Source organism: Stegostoma tigrinum, chromosome 27, assembly GCF_030684315.1.
Source record: "Stegostoma tigrinum isolate sSteTig4 chromosome 27, sSteTig4.hap1, whole genome shotgun sequence".
NCBI classification, from domain to species: Eukaryota; Metazoa; Chordata; class Chondrichthyes; order Orectolobiformes; family Stegostomatidae; genus Stegostoma; species Stegostoma tigrinum.
In genome coordinates, this window is record NC_081380.1 from 17713704 (window position 1) to 17732864 (window position 19161).

The following is a 19161-nucleotide window of genomic DNA, read 5'->3' on the forward strand; positions in this document are numbered from 1 at the left end:
AAGTTTGATTATACTGTGGTTTTACAACAGAAGTGGGGAAAAAAGTCCATTAGTTTTAGAACATAGAACAATACAGCGCAGAACAGGGCCTTCGGCCCTCTATGTTGCGCTGACCTGTGAACTAATCTAAGTCCCTTCCCCTACACTATCCCATCATCATCCATATGCCTATTTCTTTTAAAAAATTTGAATTCAGCTCAGAGAGCTGACTCAAATTAGATGTAAAGGTTAGTTTCTCCTAGGAAAAGGAGTTTGTTCAATGCAGTTAGGAAATCCATTGTTGTTAAAGTCCCAAACTGAGAATGTTTGGTTAGAAATCTCAATTGCATAAGTCAAAGTTAAAGGTTTCATAACTCACGGGACGAGAACTGAAAAGAAGTTATTAAATCAACATATTGATTTGATAGGAAAGAAATACTTCACTGGATCTTGATTAATTATGAAGTGATGGTGTTAGGGAGTAGCTGGGTATCAATTTTGCAAGATGTTTGAAATTTTTTAAACTGTGTTTTAAATACATAGCTTGGTTTTCTTTCTTCAAAAAACCCATGTTTTATTATGAAAAATAAATCTGCACCTTTGTACGCTTTTGTTTCATTGTAAGACTACTTTGTTCAATGCAAAAGAAACTATAATCTATCAAGCAAAATTTCACTCTGTACTCTGGCCCACACTCTAACATCAGCACAGTTCATAGCTGCTACCATTTTCTGTTATATGGTAAAGATCTACAGGGTCTGCTGGGTTTAGTGCAGGATAGGAAAACCACATGGTAGTCTAATAAGAGGCTCTTGTCTCAAACAAAATGTAGTTTATTGTAAGACAGCAACTGTGTACAAGTTATATGAATGCAAGAAACATTGTTATAGACTTGAGGAAGACCCAAATGGTAGTTTTTAATTTTTATTTTTATAAAATCCTAAGCTGATCTCCAGAATCCACACAACATCTTCACAGTAAATGGAACTCATCATTAACCTTTTCAGACCCTTACAAAGTATTGCTTTGAAATCTGCAGCTCCAAAAACAGTCCATAAACTAGACACTATCCAGCACACAGCAGTCCACTTGATGCCACCCCTGCCAACATTCACTCCACTACCGACGTAATAGTCGCAGTACATCCAATTAAAAAATACACTGCAGCAATTTATCCAGGGTCCTACAAGTGCACCTTCGAAACCCACTCAAGAGGCCAAAAGTAGCAGGTGCACATTAATACCAGCTGTTACGGTTATCCTCCATGCCACAAACTTCCAAAATCAGAACATTACTACTGTTCCTCCACAGTCACTGGGTCAAAATTCTGCAAACCCCTTCCTAACCGCTGTATGCATATACAGGCAATCCTCAAGTTATGAATGGGTTCCATTCTTGAATATGTTCAAGAATGTGTACATGTCAGAACACAATATAATATACAACAGCTGACTGTGACAGAAAATGTTTGCATGTCAAATCTTTAAAATTAACATGGGACTTTGTTCGTAAATAAGAGTACTTCTAAGTCAGATGTTCATAAATTGGGGCCTGTCTATACCAACATCATATGGACTACAATGGTTCCAGAAGGTGGCTCACCAAGACGTTCTCAAGGACAATTAAGGACGGGTAAATGAATAACTTAGCCAGCAATCCCAACATCGCATGAAGAAATAACTTGAGAACAACCCAGTTACTTGTTTTAGGTGCCAGTCCAGGAATAAAAGTTGGCCAGGAAATAGCAGAGCCCCTGTTCATCAAATAACACAAATAAATCTTTCACACTCACCTGTAAAAGGCTTACAGGGCTTCGATTTAATACCTCACTAAAAGATGGCACTTGCAACATGCAGCATTCAAAAGTGAGTGTACTATTGATTCAGGGTCAATGAAGAAAAGAAATATTTAGCATATCATAAATATCATAAGCCATCAGTTGCTTGGCAACATGATTTTATCCTAGTGTAAACCACTCACCTTGAATGTTGAAATCCTTGATTCCGAATTATGTTAGTTACTATTTAGTTACCCACTGTTAAAGGAGCAAATTCTTTTACTTAACAGCAATGTGTTGTATAATTTGTAGTCATATCCTTTGTTTCTGATGAAGTTTAAATTTTGCATCATGTGGCAAGTCAAATTTTACAGCATTACGAGAGATGGAAATGGTTACTACTATAGTCTAACAGTACTGAGCATGTACCACACCTCAATGACCACAGGTTTTACAAAGACAGCTCACTACCACTTTCTTCAGGGCAACAAATGATCGGCAATAAGCATTGGCCTTGCCAGCAATGCCAACATCCCACAAAGAAGACCCTTCACATTCTCCATTCCTTTCGATTTTTTTTAAAAGGGATCTTTTTTCTGCTGTACCCTGGTCCTCTATCCTCGCCTCCAACACACTCTCTCCTTCAGAAGACAGAGTCACATTAAATCGCAGGTGCAACGTTTGTAATGTTATCACTTTCCAACTCTTTGTCCAGGTTCCCAAAAGGTTATTTCAAGTGAAAAAGCAATTTACTGGTACTGTAACAGAAATAATGGGAACTGCAGATTCTGGAGAATCCAAGATAACAAAGTGTGAAGCTGGATGAACACAGCAGGCCAAGCAGCATCTCAGGAGCACAAAAGCTTTTGTGCCCCTGAGATGCTGCTTGGCCTGCTGTGTTCATCCAGCTTCACACTTTGTTATCTTTTACTGGTACTGTTTCCAGTTTGGCATCTTGTAATTGCTATGTCTGATGCAGGTCTGCTCTCATTGGGCAAAGTAAACACAAAAGTTGATCATTTTAGGTGAAAACTTCTATTTAGTCTGCAGGCATGACCTGGAATTCTATGATTTGTTGCTCTGCTCCCATTCTAAGCTCTCCCTATACTGTTCTAATGAAACATAACAGAAGCCTTTGAAAACTCAACACAGAGTTGAACAGCAGATTATAACTGATATTTCCATTTTATCACACAGCAGCTTTGGGTAATACTGGCATATAGAACTAGAATAATTGCATCTTTTTGTTTCATTCTAGTTACATTAACACTTGCTTTTGCCTTGCAACATCATCCCTTCCATCCCATCCTTTTTGTTCCTTCTTCCCTCCCATGCTTTCTTTGCCTCTAATCAAGTAAAACCTGTTCAACTGTTAACTTTTTCAGCTCTGATAAAAAGGACACTGGTCCAAAAAATTAACTTGATTTCTCTATTTGTTGCAGCCGGATCAGTTAGATACTTTAGTGTATTTTATGTTTAGATTCACATGTTCCATCATCCAAAGTTTTTGGGTTTCATTTAGAACAATTTACTAATGGTGCAGAGTTATGTAGAAACTAACAACATTCCATCATTACGTTGAAACATAAAACCAAGACCTCAATGGATCTCAAAAGATTTTCAATTTCTAAATCTATGACATAATCTCGCATGCTGATTGTGACAGAACAACAGAAAGCAATAAAACGAGAACCATCTTAAGGTAGAGGGAAAATTTCTATTTTCTTCATTTGCAGAAATTCTGCTCCAAACAAAACAGATTCAGTCCACTTGTACTTGAAAATGACATTTAGTGATGGCCAGAACCTAAACACATGGGCTATCATATTTATTTTGTGTACAAACAGTGCACAGTTGAACGGAAACCTCAAACTTTCCTCAGAGCTTACAGAGGAGGTCCAGAAACACAAACCCAAAAGCAATGCTAGTTTGTTGTGGTTTTACTCTTTCCTCGTATATACTGCCTCTAATGCTTTCTGAGCATCATCAATTTGTTGTTGTAATCTTTCTCGCATTGCTTCATTTGTTGCTTTCTTCAGCCTGCCTTCCATCTCTTCAATAACTGCACGGTAGCCCACCACATTGTGGAAGACCCGAATTGCACGATCACCACATGAAACTAAAAATCTACTGTTGGTGTCAAATGCCAAGCCAGTAATCTCCTCCCCATGCACATTTATAAACTCTTCCTCCTGTTTGCTCGTCTTGGTATTGTGCACTGTAATGTTGAAGCCACTGGAGATAGCAACCACCCTGGCATCAGGAGAAAGCGCGATTCGGCAGGGATCAGAGACTTCGCACTTCACCGTGTACAGCAAATAGGGGTCCTGCTGCTGTTTGTATTCAACATCAGTGTCCCAAAGCTTCCAGGTTCCATCCTTAGAAATTGTTGCCATTCTGTCATGGAAACAAATTGGAAAATATTTCAATATCTGCATTTTCCCTTTTATATAAAAAAATTACAATCCAGTAAAAACTGAATTCTGTAACTTCAAAAACTTCTATGTAATCATTAATAATTTATATTAGCGAGTCATTCTGAACCCTTTATGTAACGATTTATTCCAACCAGCCAGTTACCAACTATCAACTCACCGGTTAAAACATATTACCTTTATATTTCCCTTTTATCATGCTTATTCATTCAAACAATAAACCTATTGGAAAGCTGATCACAGGTCTTCTGTCAATATTGCTCTAAATGCAAGCAGCAAATAGGGCAGTTAATTAAATATAGAAGCCACCCGCTTTCCAGAGATTAATGACTATCCTGGCATTACCAGAATATATGAACTAAGGAAAGACAATCACCTGGTGCAACAAAAGTCACTTTTTCGTCCTTCCACTTGCTGGATCTGGTCTTTGTGTGATCTCTGACTCTCTTATCCAAAGCAAAAAGAGAACCATAGTCTAAGGATCGTTACCTAATTTATTTGGTCTGTTTCAAATAATAATTGTTCAAGAATTGTCTGGGCACAATAACAATATTCAACAATGGTACCAATATCTATAAGGAGGACAAAATAAAAACTGAAAATTACATAACTACTAGCTTTGTTTGCTGGAAAGTTCCTACAACAATCATTAGAGATGCTCTGTGAGGGAATTATGATTGAACAGGGATTCTCAATACGATTTCTGGTAAAGTGGCCACGTCGTATCAAGCTGTAGAATTGTTTTGATGAATGTCTTAGGCTGGTGGATGTAGGTAATTCAGTTGAAATTGTACACTTCTATTTTCCAAAGTTTTGAAAAGGTGCCAGACAATGTCACAATAAAGACATTATGCTGTGCAATTGGTGAGTAAATTTTAAGATAGATAGAAAATCTACAGACAGAGCCTTGATACTGTTGACAGTAGGTTTGTGTCTGGACTGATAACTAGTGGAATCTCCGATGAAGCAGTCAGAGGGTCACGGCTCTTCACTACCTTAATTATTTGGACAGTAGCATTGGAGAACTACCTACAAGCCTGCATAAGGTCCAAACGTAAGGGTAAATGTTAGAACCTTCAACGTGAAAAGACAATGGCAATCAGACTCTGTTAAGGATGCCCATGACAGAACAGCATAGTTCTGAAGAAGGGTCATTAGACCCAAAACGTTAACTGTTTTCTCCTTCACAGATGCTACCAGACCTGCTGAGCTTTTCCAGCACAGGCAGCTTGTTCTCTTTACTTTAGAAAACTATAGAGCAGATGCTGTTCATTCAAATAAACTGTTTGAATCAGGTTGGTTAAGGTATACCAGGAAAAATGCATACAAGTTGTATCATACATACCCAGTACAGCTGTCAGAAAGTGGTATACTTACAGAGGGATAAGTGACCATCTACTCTATTCAGCACGGTTTTGTTGCAAGGATTCAAGAGACAGCTGGTTTTGAACTGTCACTTATATTGCAGCTGATAGGAAGCAAGACTGTAACACATATATAACTATAATTTGCAGCTAATGACTCATTGGTCTCCTCTTATGATCACCTCATGGGAATCAGAAGAATTTCCCTGAAATTTCCCTCAAATAGTTGAGTATTTTCTCTGAGTTAGCCTGGTGGGTGGGGGGTCATGGGGTTCTTGAAGCTCAATTGCAGCATCACAAATCATATATGTTCTACAGTTCTCAAAACCATTACGTGAACAAAGTGATCTTGAGGGTCATTTTCTTTCTCTGAATTCTGTCTTTCTTGGTCACTGCAGTGTTATACCTGGTTCTCAATAAATTTGATTGAAAGATGTAAGCATATATAACAAAAACCACTAAAATCTGGACAGCTGTGAGGTGCATCTTTGTAAATAGTAACCTGTTCTTCCAATTGTGTATGAGGCAAGTCATACAACAGGGTCTCACCTTCTGGAGTCATTGGAGAAAGCAAATGAGTAAATGCCAGCTGAATGACCCTTTAGGTCAAAGGCCCTCACCACTTCGCGGAATGTGCCTGACTTGGTAAAACACACTTCCCAAACTTTGACATCTGGTGTAAAGCCACACGAAGCCACAAACCTGCAGAAATGAAAATGAAACACACATCATCAAATAATGTTTTTAGAAGCCAGGTGGTTAAGTTTAACAATATGTAAAGTTACAGCTCAATCACTGGCTGGGGCACTGGTGGCAAAGTGGCAATTGGTCAGTCTCAATGGATCTTGTTGAGTTGGCCTTCGCTGTCTGAATGGTATCACTACTGGATTTTGGTTACTTAATACCAAAAAGTGAATGACACCAACCTTCCACAAGGAGACACTGTGGCGTATGCATTGTTCATCTGGTTAGTGTTAATTGTAGCCAGAACCTCTCCTTTCAAATCCCAAATCAAAATGGTTGTGTCACTGGATGCAGACATAATGAATTTTCCTATAATTTAAATTAAAATAGAGATCATTAGTATATTTCACATTATATTTATAGTTATTTTGCAACAAAGGACGCATCTCACTACATCTTCGACACGTAACCATACTTTTAAAATAATATACATGCAAAATCCAAGTCTCACCAAGTGACATGGGTCTGCGTCTGTATTTTTCTAATGCAGAATATCTACAATTTCAATCAGGACATCAGAAGATACAGACAATACCTCTTTAAATACTATGGCGAGGGGGAGTATGGCAAGTCATCCTAGATCATAGTCATAACTGAAGAACTTCTGACCATTTTAACACGAAGGATTTTGGAAGAAAATTACTCGAAATACTTTGCTTAGAAAGGCATAAGGCAGGCAAATAAAGGAAGGAATTTCGAGACAATAGATAGATAAAGTGTTAACGATTTAGCTGTGTTGCATTCTCAACCTACAAATCATGAACGAGTTCAGTAATTTATCTCCTTATCTGATAACCATCTCATACCTTTGGTTTGAGAGTTATGATATAAGAACATAAGAACCAGGAGCAGGAGTAGGCCATCTGGCCCCTCGAGCCTGCCCTGCCATTTAATAAGATCATAGCTGATCTTTTTGAGACTCAGCTCTGCTTACCCGCCCACTCACCAGAACCCTTAATTCCTTCACTCTTCAATAACTCCCGACTGGCTGAATAAACCAAAACTATGGATGTCACACAGGCAGGCTGGCTTTTCCATTAGAAGCAAAATGCTCCCAAACAAATAAATATGAACTGTACTAGATTCTGAGTCAAAGCCTCCCATCTCTGACAAAAATGAGTGAATCAACACTGGATGACCCCTCAAACTAGTGAAGCAAGCCACAGTGGATGAACCCTGACCAGTGTCACTGGCCTTCACCTGTTTCTGCAATTCCAATGTTCACTATTGGAGCTTTGTGCTTCTTCGGGAAGTCTTCGGGTGCAGCAGTGAACGTGAAAGTACCATCGTCCTTTTTGATCATTTTAAAAATACGGATAGTTTCTTCGTTTGCCAGCCACGTAATGAAAGCTCTGTTATGACAGAATTTAAAAGAAAGTCACATTAATACACTGCTAGCAACTCAAGGACTAAGATTCAGAAGTGGTGCAAAGCAATGGCTGAAGACAACCTGGTATCAGAGTAATGAACAACCACCTGTAAACTGACAAATTATGTTTATTTCTAATTTCACCAAATTGGTGATTCAATCCTAGATAATTGGCACGTGACTTTCTATTTGCTATGCACAGGACAACAAAATAATTTTCTTTCCATAACATAAAAATGATAAATGCCATGTCAAACGAACCATTGAAAAATGAGCAGTAATCAAAACTCTAACAACTCAGGAACATGCTTGTTGGGTGAATATTGTAGCTTCGTTTTCCTTATTTCAAAGTTAGGGAGTTAGTATGATAAACTGAGAAATTGAAATTTTCAGTTTTAAAGTAATAAAGGTTAATTAAAACATTTAATTTATCTTTCCTATATTTTAGTGATGTCAGAAGACAAGTAGCTTTTTTAAGCAATAACTTCTAATATAACAGATGAACGACAGCACAGCTAAGTTCTATCGAGTGCACGTCCTGCGCCATGTGGTACTCCGAGATGCTTCCAGCATCCTTTTTTTTTTAAAAACGCTTAACCCATTTTTCCTAAGCAACCTGTTCCAGAGTTGTTTTTACACATCTCTGAAGCAGGTGGGACTTGAATCCAGGCCTCCCAGTCCAGCTGTAGGGATGCCATCAATGCGCCATGACCATATGACAGGTGTAACAGCTGCAGCAGCGCAAGCTGCAAGTTTCAGTCCATGAGATTACACCCTTCAAAATTATAATCACGATTACAGAGGTGTTATATACCCTTGTTCAAATAAGAGAATAAAGCCCAGCAACTGGAGGCCAATTATCAGTGTAACTGGTAGCAAGGTTTCAAGGACCTCTAGTTCAGGACAAAATTAAGTTATCCAGGCAAATGCAGTTAATTAAGCAAAGCCAGCACAACAACAATTTTTTTAGACAGGGCAAAACTATTTAAATTACATGCTTCACCTTTTGATCAGGTATAACAGAAGGATGATGAGGATAATTCTGCTGATACAGTATGCATGCAACACGGGATCCCATAAAGTATTTGGAAATGTGTCACACAATAGCTTTCTAAGTTAGAGCTTCTGGAATAACAGGGGGAGCAGCAAGCAACACGGATGTGAATTTGGCTAAATGACAGGAAACAGTCAGAGCTAGAGGTTGCTTTTCAGGCTGACAGAAGATTTGTAGTGGAGCTCCCAAGAGGTCAGAGTTAGGATGTATGCTCTTGCTAAAATACTGTAACAATCAGGTCTCTAGCGCAGAAGGTATAGTTTCAAAATCTGCAGATAATTCAAAACCTGTGTTGTGAACTGTGAGAAAGGCAGTGAAGAGTTTCATAAGGACAAAGTCAAATTAGTGAAATGAAGGGAACATGGCAAATAAAACTTAATGCACATAACGAAGAGTATGTAATAAATATATTATCATCAATGAGGATATTGATTTTAAAACAGAGCAGATATATTTGGGTCAGTTCCATGTTGTTCATATTTTTTAAATGGCCAGATCATCATTTGGTAATCTGATACATTCTAGGAATTGATGCACTTAAGTATGTGACTGTGGTCGACTGCCTGGCAGAACTCCTGTAGTGTTAATGAATGGAATGTTTATACTGCTGTGCTTACAACAGATCAGGAACCCAGTACTTCTGGCTTCTGAGTTCAGGAGCTCGATTCAAAAGATAATACAGCTTCTCCTAGATGGAAAAATCAAGCTTTTAGCTCAGGGTAACTCGTCACCTTAGCCAAAGTGCTTAAGCTTGTGGAGCTTGTAAGTCAAGAAAGCTTGGATAGAAGTCTTGAAGTTATTAGAACTCAAAGTTCAGCTATCAAAACTGCAAAAGGTTCATGCCCAGCCACTTGGAAAGGAAATATACAAACTATCTTAGCAGTATAAGGAGAATACAATTCTACCTTCAACACTATAATTTCAAACAAACACATCTCTAAACTCCAAGATCTAGGTCTCATCTCCCCACTCCGTAACCGGATTCTCAACTTCCAGAGCCATAAATGTCAATCAGTAAGAATAGGGAACATCTCTTCCACCATAATCCTCAACACCAGCGCCCCAGAAGGCTGCGTACTCAGCTCCCTACTATACTTCTTATAAACTCATGACTGGCCAAATTCTGCTCCAACTCCATTTCACAAGTTTGCTAATGACACCACCACTGTGAGGTGGATCTCAATCAACAAAGAGACAGAATACAGGAAAGAGACTGAGTGCTTAGCAGCGTGGTGAAAAGACAAAAATTTCTCCATCAATGTTAGCAAAGTGAAGGAACCAACAGTGACTTCAGGAAGTGAAGCGAAGGGCCACCCCTGCCTGCTTCAATGGTTCTGAGGGGAATATGGTCGAGAGCATCAAGTTCCTGGGAGTGATGATCACCAACAATCTGTCATGGCCCAACCATGTTGACACAATGGTCCAGAAAGCACTACAACATCTCTACATCCTCATGAAGTTCAGGAAATTTGACTTGTCCTCAAGGACTCTTACCAATTTTTATAAGTGCACCATGGAAAGCATTCTATCTGGATGCAACACAGCATGGTATGGCAACTGCTCTTCCCAAGACCACAAGAAACTAGAGAATTATGAAGGCAGCCAAGTCCATCATGCAAACCAGAATTCCAATAAATTGACTCCATTTATACTTCCCACAGCCTCAGGAAAGCAACCAACATAATCAAGGAGCCCTCTCACACCAGTTATACTCTCTTCCATCAGACAGAAAATATAAAAATTTGCATACACGTACGACCAGATCCAAGAACAGCTTCTTCCCCACTATTAAGACATCTTAATGGGCCTCTCAAATTTTAAATTGATCTTGCTTTCTGTACACCTTCTCTGCAGCCAAAACATTTGTATTATTTGCTCTGTTCTATTTCTCTAATGCAGTCTGTACAGTATGATCGGCCTGTACTGCATGAAAACTTTTCACTGTGCCTACTATATGTGACAATAATAAATCAAATCAAACCTGCAATACAAGGAGTATAAACAGCACAGTCAGGAAATTACATGGTTAAACAGTTGAAATATGAGTGATTATCTTTTCAGAAATAGGTCTGTAGAAGGATAGTATTGAAGAACAAGTTGAAACTTTGTTTTGCCATTCATGTTAAGATCTTTCTGGCTGTGTATAGTTTTGATTGTTATTGTCCCTGTTTTTCTGTCTTTTGTGTGCTAAACTTGTGTTGTCAAAGAACATCTACAGATGTGTGAATGTATTATAATGAACTACCATGTAACCAACTGCAAAAATTAAAGATATGACCTATCAAACAAGGTTTCATTCTTGACTTATTCAAAATTACCAGCAGATGGGATCACAACAGAGTGCAGAACAATTCATTTCAGTAGAAAGAATGAGAAGAAACAATTTTACGAAGTGTTATAATGTAATGGGGATGCAGGATAAAGGGTAGTAGATGTATATGTACTTCACACTGTAGGGATTCTATATAAAAAAAATACATTGAGGGTGGCAAGATAGGTTGAGAGAATGGTTAACAAAAGAATAGAGGCTTTATTCACAGCAGAAGAGAGTACAAAAGCAAGTACAAAACACTGGCTCAGCCTTAAAAGGAGCAGTGGATTCAGTTCTGGATACCACACTTTAGGAAGGATGTGACTGCATTAGAAACATTGCAGAAATGGTTTATGAAAATAGTTTCCAGGTGAGAAACAAGAGTTAAAACACTGGGAGCATGCTCCTTGAAGAAAAGAAGGCTGAGGAGAGATTTAATCAAGGTACTCAAAAATCAATAAATACCTGGACAAAGTAGGTAGGGAAGATCTGTTCCTAAAGGATCAAGAACAAGGTAATTCGCAAAGAAAGCAAAGCCAACAGAAGAGAGAGTTGTATTTCAATGCAACAGGGTTAGGACCTGGTATGTATTGCCTGAGAATGTGGTAGGTTCAATGGAGGGGGGGGGGGGGGGGGGGGAGAAAGAGAGAGAGAGAGAGAGAGAGAGAGAGAGAGAGAGAGAGAGAGAGAGAGAGAGAGAGAGAGAGAGAGAGAGAGAGAGAGAGAGAGAGAGAGAGAGAGAGAGAGAGAGAGAAGGAAGAGAGAGAGAGAGAGAGAGAGAGAAGGAAGAGAGAGAGAGAGAGAGAGAGGAGGAGGAGTTCAACAGGAAATTGAATTATTATCTGTCAAGGAAGAGTGAGCAGGGTTATTGGAAGCAGGCAGGGAAGTGGTAATAGGTGAGCTGTTCTTTCAGATAGCCACATTCATGCCGGCCATATGGCCTTCTTCTATTTGATAAAAATGATTTGCTTCTGTTCTACGGTTAGAAATATCACATTTTACCTGGAGTCAGGGCTGAAGCACACATGTGTGGCATGATCAAGTTCGACGTTAGAGCGGACACAACGATGCTCATGCTCAAGAAAATCTTTTGTACTCCAAATTCGCACTGTGCGGTCATCAGCACAGGAAGCCAAGTACTTTCCATTGCTACTGAAATCCAGGCAGCTGACATTCCCACTGTGACTCTTCAAAGCAAAATAACAATTCAATCAAAACACAGTCACTAAAAATACATTTCTCATACATACTTCAGGATCTTTTGATCTTTCTTTGTTGCATGGAAAAGGTTTCAAAAAAATGTGAGATTCCAAATGTGCTTTAAATTCATTGCATAATTTTAACAAAAGATGTGGGAACGAGAGACAATTAAGTAGCTAAAAGACCAACTTTAATGGTGTTTCCTGGATTGCTACATGCTAGTTTCTGCTCAATAAAAATCTCGTGCCTACTGGATTGCTACATGCTAGTTTCTGCTCAAAAATTCGTGCCTATTGCTTTGGGAGTAGCTGGTGCTGTACATTTTGGAGATCTAACAGATCTTCCTTCCTTAAAAAAATAACTGGAAGCAAGAGTGCAACAGAAATAAACTAAAACAGTCAGGTTTGAAAACCAGAAAGCCAAGAGGCGGTCAGGATTATTAGAGAGCTTTTGATGAGTTATAAATGTTAAAGGATAGCTCAAAGATTTATTTTTTTGAGTCAAGCAGGATGACTTACTGATGTGGGTAGTACAACATGCTTTAATTTAAGTTATTGTGCAAAGATAAACTATACAGATTGAAGTAAGTGGCGTTCTGCATGTTCATCTTACTGTGAAATAAAGCAGCTCATATTTTGTGTAGCACCAAGTGTTCATTTGCTTCACCTTCGGATAATTTGAAGAAGTACACATGCGAATCACACGAATACCATGTCCAGATCACAAGGGGCTATTATTGTCACACCCTGGGTTACACGATCATGCAAACAGATAGAGAGACAGAGAGAGAGCAGTGTGAGTCAACTCCCATAAAAGTAAGATGCCTAGATTGCTTATGATAGAAACTGAAGCCAAGATGTTTACAATAAACCTAAACATGCAACAACTTTGAAGTATAAAGTGCATGACCAATACCACAACAGAGCTCTTCATGCTCCTCTAGCATAGTTAAAAATATATAGGGCTAACAGGAACTTTTCCTGGGTTAACATTGAAAATTTCCTCCAGTATCTCTAAAAGCTGTTAGTTCGAAGTTCCAGATTCAATATCAGATAGTCACTGGCCCATACATGCAGGGTTAGTGACACAACAGAGTGGAACTAGAGGGCCAGAATTGCTGAAGGAGAAATTTTGCAAGCACAGGTTCATTGTTAACTCAACAGGGTGCAAAACTGTATTCCACCAGCCAGATGGGAACATCTCAAACAGCTAGCACTTAAAATTGACCAGGTGGGAAAGAATGTACAAATCTGGCACTTATTATTTTTCCCCTGCTCGATTATTAACATGCAACCAATGCCTGCCAATGGCTGACTCAGATCAAGCTCATTGGGGTGGCAAACATCAGAGATTAGAATGGGAGTAACTCTCAGGGCTCTTTAACGTCATACTGGAAAGAACTCAAAGAGCAGTCTATCCTTATAAAATTGATCTGGGCTTAATGAGGGAAATCCTATTGTGTGATTTTAGCCACACCAGAACTGTGTCTGAGTGTTAGATAAAGTTTCCCAATGGTTGGCTCTTCAAACAGCAATTCAGAGAAATGGTGAACATAGTTTGAAAAATGAATAATCTAAGACATATGACAATTGCATGAAGACAACATCCTGCACAGTACTGGTTGCTATAGAAAATGCCAAAAATATTCAGGTCAGACAATACCTGTGGAAACAGAATAAACCTAATATTAATGAACAAAAATGAAACAAAAGTATAGGGGCAGAAGTTATGATCTAACCTAATGTAGAATCTAGAAGGCCACAGCAAGCCAACGCAAATGATAATGTTTTGTTACTCAAGCTTCATAGGAACATTACAGCAGGCAAAGGAGAGAAAGAATCAGAATGGAAACAAAGTGAAGAAGTAAAACGACAAATGATGCAAATCTCAGAGGTCATGCTTGGCAAACTGAACAGAGATATTCTTTTTGGAATTATTTGCTGCTTCAGTGTGTCTAATTTTTTTCGTCATTCCTTCATTTCAAATCAGATAGGTGACATTCACACACATCTGTTTCTTTACAATACATTGTTATTTCTTATACCCCTTACCTGTCCCTTTGATTTTTGTACGCAGGTCCTCCACCCAATCATCGACCTTCCATTTGTTCTTCCACACTCCGCTAGCTCAAAACCTATTTCATTTCTATCTAGCCTCAGACATGAAAATCACCACAATCTGAAAATTTAGCTCAGCTTCTCTCTCCTTAGATGTTGCCTGACCTGCTGAGTATTTCCAGCATTTTCTAAATTCCAGATTTTCAGCAGCTACAGATTTTGCTTTTGTATTAGTTGCTGCGTGTGGTGTACAGTCCTGAAAACATTTCAGCCACATAAATGTGAAGACCAGAAATTTTTTTTAAAAATTGCTCCTCTGGGTAGGTATGGGATGTTTTGTTCTCTACCTGAAAGACACCACACAAGTGCAAGTTGTTACTGATCTACAGATGTGAACTAAGATTTTGCCTGTTTCTCCCCATCTCAGATGCAATTCTTATTACTAAGATGGCTAGTGAAGTATGTAGTGTGGTGGCTGATTTATGATATACCTTCGTAGTTCCTTACCTTTAAAGAAGTGGCCAGCAATGGATGGGAAAACACGTGCTGCTGCAATTTTTCTTTACGTGGACGCTGTAGCTTTTGCTTTTTTGATGCTGTGTTTCTGTCACTCACTCCATTACTGACTTTACTGTCCTCTGAATAAAAGAACAGATGGCTTCAGTTCACTGATATTTTATAACAGGTAAACTAAATATCTATCCGTAACCAAAAAAAAGTGTTCAACTCTGTTTCAATCAGAGGGAGGCTTAGTAGAATTATCGCTGGACTGTTGTTCTGGAGGCCCAGGTTCAAAACCTGCCATAACAGATGGTGGAATTTGAATTCAACTTTTTTAAAAGAGGAAGCATGGACAAAGGCCTGTAGCTGACTTTATCCAATTTATGCGATTAAGTGCTGAAGTGAGATTTCTATAGAAAATACTGGCATAAAGATAAATAAATCATATTCTCTATAAATGAAACAATCACCATAAATATTAGTTTAACACATGATAAAGCTGGCACTCATTTGGATTTCTCATTCTCTTGTTCCTTTTTTTAAAAAGCACCAAAAGGCACTCAATGGATTAAAGATTGACTGTTGGTTCTGAGCATACAAACAAGAGAGAACCCTAAAAACTTCATAAAACTGTGCAGCTAAACACGGATTATTCTCAACACCATCAAGTGCTGTAATGTCTGTGTCCACCCACTAGAGACACATCACCAGTGAGCTAATTTCAGCATTGCATCTTTTTCCCTCCCAACTCTGTCAAGCTTTAGATTCCCCTAGTTCTAGACTCACCAGCCAAGGGAATCATCTCATCACGTCCTGCTAAAATTTTGCAAATTTCAAAGAGATGACCTTTTTGAAACTCTAAGAAATGCAGACAGTTTCCTCAATTCCTCTTCGCAAAATAATCCTACCATCCCAGGAACTAAACCTATTTACCTAGAACTGCTGGATACCTGATAATTAACATCAGCTGATAAATTGCATAGAATTCTGGTGTGTAATACTGGTTAATGCCCACTGTTAATTGCTCCAAGTGATGCTGCAGGCTCAAAAAAAACGCAGTATGCAACCACATCATAACAGACAGCTACTTGTGTATAGATTCCTATTACAAGGTTTTAATAAAGCAGTTACCATGTTAACTGTTGATATAAAATTCAATCAAAATTGTGACACAGGAAATAACATTGGTTAATATAACATTAAACCATATGCAAGCATACATATGTCCAGACAAATGCTTTTGCTTCCACTACCTTATTTGGTTGAAATGATGCAGAAGAGTTTAGGAACATTTCTCCAGGGGAAGAAACAATATCAGGTGGACTGTGGTGGAGGCTCAGTCTATGATGGCCTTTGTTGTAAGCTGTGCTCAAAGTCAGAGGTCATGGGCTCAAGCTGAATTCCAATACTTGAGCGCACAGCGAGGCCAATAATTCTACACAGTAGAGGCAATGCTACATTTTGCGAGCTGCCAACTTACAGATGAATTGTTTAAGCTGAGGTACAGTCTCTGTTTTCAAGTGTGTGTCAAAGATGCCCTGCACTCTGGAAACTTACTGCCAGTTCTCCTTGCATTCTAAATAGTATTTAGTCTTGAATCAGCAGTATTAACAATAAATTATTTTTTCTTAAAACAAAATTAATGAATACGTCCGAGCAGAACAGCAGAGATGAAAATTCCAGAGATATTATGTGGTAACTAAATATAAACAATCAGATGAAGGTGGGGAGAAAACAGGGCAAGTTGCATTAAATTGTATTCAATAAATTAGGAAGATTATGCCAAATGTATTCATTAACACTGGCCAAATGATCTTCTTCATTAATTAGTGTCAAATTCTCTGTTCTCTTCTTCCTGTTTGTGGAAAGTTACAGAGTCAGAGTCATACAGCATAGAAACACACCTTTCAGTGCAAAGCATCCACACTGACTATGTTTCCCATACTAAACCATTTCCTGCGTTTGGCCCAGAACACTAACACTTTCCTAATTATGCAAGAGTCTAAATGTGTTTTAAATACTCTAACTATACCTGCATCTACCACCTCCTCCGGCAATTCAGTCCATTGATGTACAATCCCCCGTGTGAAAAAGTTGCCCCTCAGGTCCCTTTTAAATCTTCCCCCTCTCATCTTAAACCTTTGCCGTGTAGTTTTGAACTCCCCTATCCTAAGGAAAACACCTTTGCTATTCATCTCATCTATGCCTCTCATGATTTTATAAACCTTGAAGGTCATCGCTCAATCTCAGACACTCCAGGGGAAAAAAAAACTGCCAGTCTATCCTAATAACTCAAACCCTCGTAAATCTTTTCTGTACCCTTCTCAATTTAATAACATCCTTCCACATCATTCTTCACCATCCATTTACCATCAATTTTGGTGTCATCAGCAAATTAATCAGGGTTCCTAAATTCTCATCCAAATCATTTATGCAAATGAAAAACAATGGATGCAGAACCAATCCCCACAGTAGGACTTCAGTACAAAAAAACTCTCGTTTCCTACCATCAAACCAATTTTGTTTGTGTAAAGAGTCTGCCACCTTTACCAATATTAAAAATACTGACTACACATCAGAAGTACTTCATTGGCTGGATCATTTGGGGATGGATGTGAAAAGACTAAACAACAGCAGGTTATTACCCTCATACCAGACCTGTAAACTGATTCACCTCAGCATAGCGCAAACATGACGTGGCAAGGCAACAGATGGTAACATTCAACAGATCAAATCACACTAGAATTTTCCCAAGAAAATCGGGGGGTTGTATCCAGAGGCTGGTGTGCAAGTGGTCAATGAAGGGAGGAGACTCTCTAGAGGGAGAGGAGAAAGCACATCAGTCATTCAGCCGAATATATATGACAATGAATTCTTTCAAGAGGTTATATTCCGAGATATAGCACATGAGCAATTTCAGGCCTGTTTAGAGTAAGCGTAGGGAGCTTGGCAGCAATAGATAATTCGGGCCAATGATTCCTATAGCAGTCTATCATGAAGTTTTTTTGCTTGTGCTTGCGTCTGATTTGAGTAATTGTCCTAGTTTGCTCTGTATTGAGTGATTGACTGAAGCCTGACTATGCCTATGTGGACCCTGACACATCATGAAAGGAGCTCACAGGGAGCTCCGCCAGCCAGCCAGCCAGCAGGAGGCGCTGACAGCAGCAATGCGGCGGCCTGTTCTCAGACCTCGGCTCGCTCCCTCGGTTCTCCAGTCCTCAACCGGCTCCTTACCCTCAACGCTGCTGCCTTCCTGCGGTAAGCTCCTTCGCGATCCAGTCACCGCCGCTGAAATGAAGTAAATGAGCGCCCCGAGCAGCAGGGAGACAGCAATGACGGCTAATGGCTCCATGAATTGCCCTCCCCACCCCCGCGTCGGCTCCCCGGCAAGATCAGCGCTTATGCGTACTGCGGGGAGGCGTCAGTGCGTACATGACGTCCGTGCGTACGATGTATTGGGAGGAGGGAGGAGTCAGTGTGCACATGACTGGAACTCGTCCTGCGCATACTCGCGACTGTGGTCGTGGCAGTGTTGGCCTGTACAGCTGCTTCTAATTGTACGTGGATGTGCATTGAGATGGTATTGCGAAAAGAAACTGCAGATCAGGCACGGATGTTGATAAGGTGACATTCGCCAAATGTCATTTTAGAGTAAACTGTTTCGTGCATATCTCACACAACATAGTTACATGTACTTCATATGTTTATGTACTAAACAAACGTCTACAGAAACAAACGTAATATGGACAGAAGTCTTTTCTTTCCATCCTAATATTATTTTACAGCAAATGCACAAAAACGTCTAATTATATATACATATACATGTAAATATTGATGAGCCAAAGAACTGCGGAAATCAGAAACAAAAGTAGAAATTGCTGGAAAGACTCAGCTAGTCTGGTGGCATCAGTGGAGACAAAACAGAGTCAAAAGGAGTGTCGAGGCCCGAAACATCAGCCTTCCTGCTCCTCTGATGCTGCTTGGCCTGCTGTGTTCTTCCAGCTCTACACCTTGTTAGCTCAGAAGGGGGTTTCGCTCGATTTGAAACATTAATTCTGCTTTCCCACCACAGATGCTGCCAGACCTGCTGAGTTTTTCCACCAATTTCTATTTCACTAAGTATTGGTATTGAGATCACATATCCACCAACAGCAGGTGTTGCTTTCTCTTACAAGTCAGAAATGTAGTTGGTCATGAGTATTGGATAGCACAAGATGTAAATTATCCCACAACACTGAAAATGAACAGCAAGATCTTTCTGCATTCTACACAAGGGCCAAGGGCCAATGCTGCAGACATATTAACTGGCCAAATACTGTCCCACCAGCCTTCTTTCAAACATAAGCATTACTATCATTGGCACTAACTAA

At 39.3% G+C, this 19161-nt stretch overlaps 1 protein-coding gene across 3 annotated transcripts; it reads right to left on the reverse strand.

Annotated features, from left to right (window-relative positions):
- Positions 1-791: 791 nt before the first annotated feature.
- tbl2 (transducin beta like 2) lies at positions 792-18217 on the reverse strand. Of its 3 annotated transcripts, none has more exons than XM_048557500.2 (7): positions 18026-18217; positions 14798-14928; positions 12036-12220; positions 7500-7651; positions 6482-6608; positions 6105-6257; positions 792-4153 (listed from the first exon to the last, which is right to left on the reverse strand). In XM_048557500.2, exons 1-7 carry the CDS (start codon positions 18141-18143, stop codon positions 3697-3699), a joined length of 1323 nt encoding a protein of 440 aa, XP_048413457.1. In that variant the 5' UTR covers positions 18144-18217; the 3' UTR covers positions 792-3696. The 3 variants fall into 3 exon arrangements, with proteins under 3 accessions (XP_048413457.1, XP_048413460.1, XP_048413458.1); XM_048557503.2 differs by lacking the exon at positions 18026-18217 and adding an exon at positions 12900-12979 and having other exon boundaries at positions 14798-14908; XM_048557501.2 differs by lacking the exon at positions 18026-18217 and adding an exon at positions 12846-12979 and having other exon boundaries at positions 14798-14908.
- Positions 18218-19161: the final 944 nt, after the last annotated feature.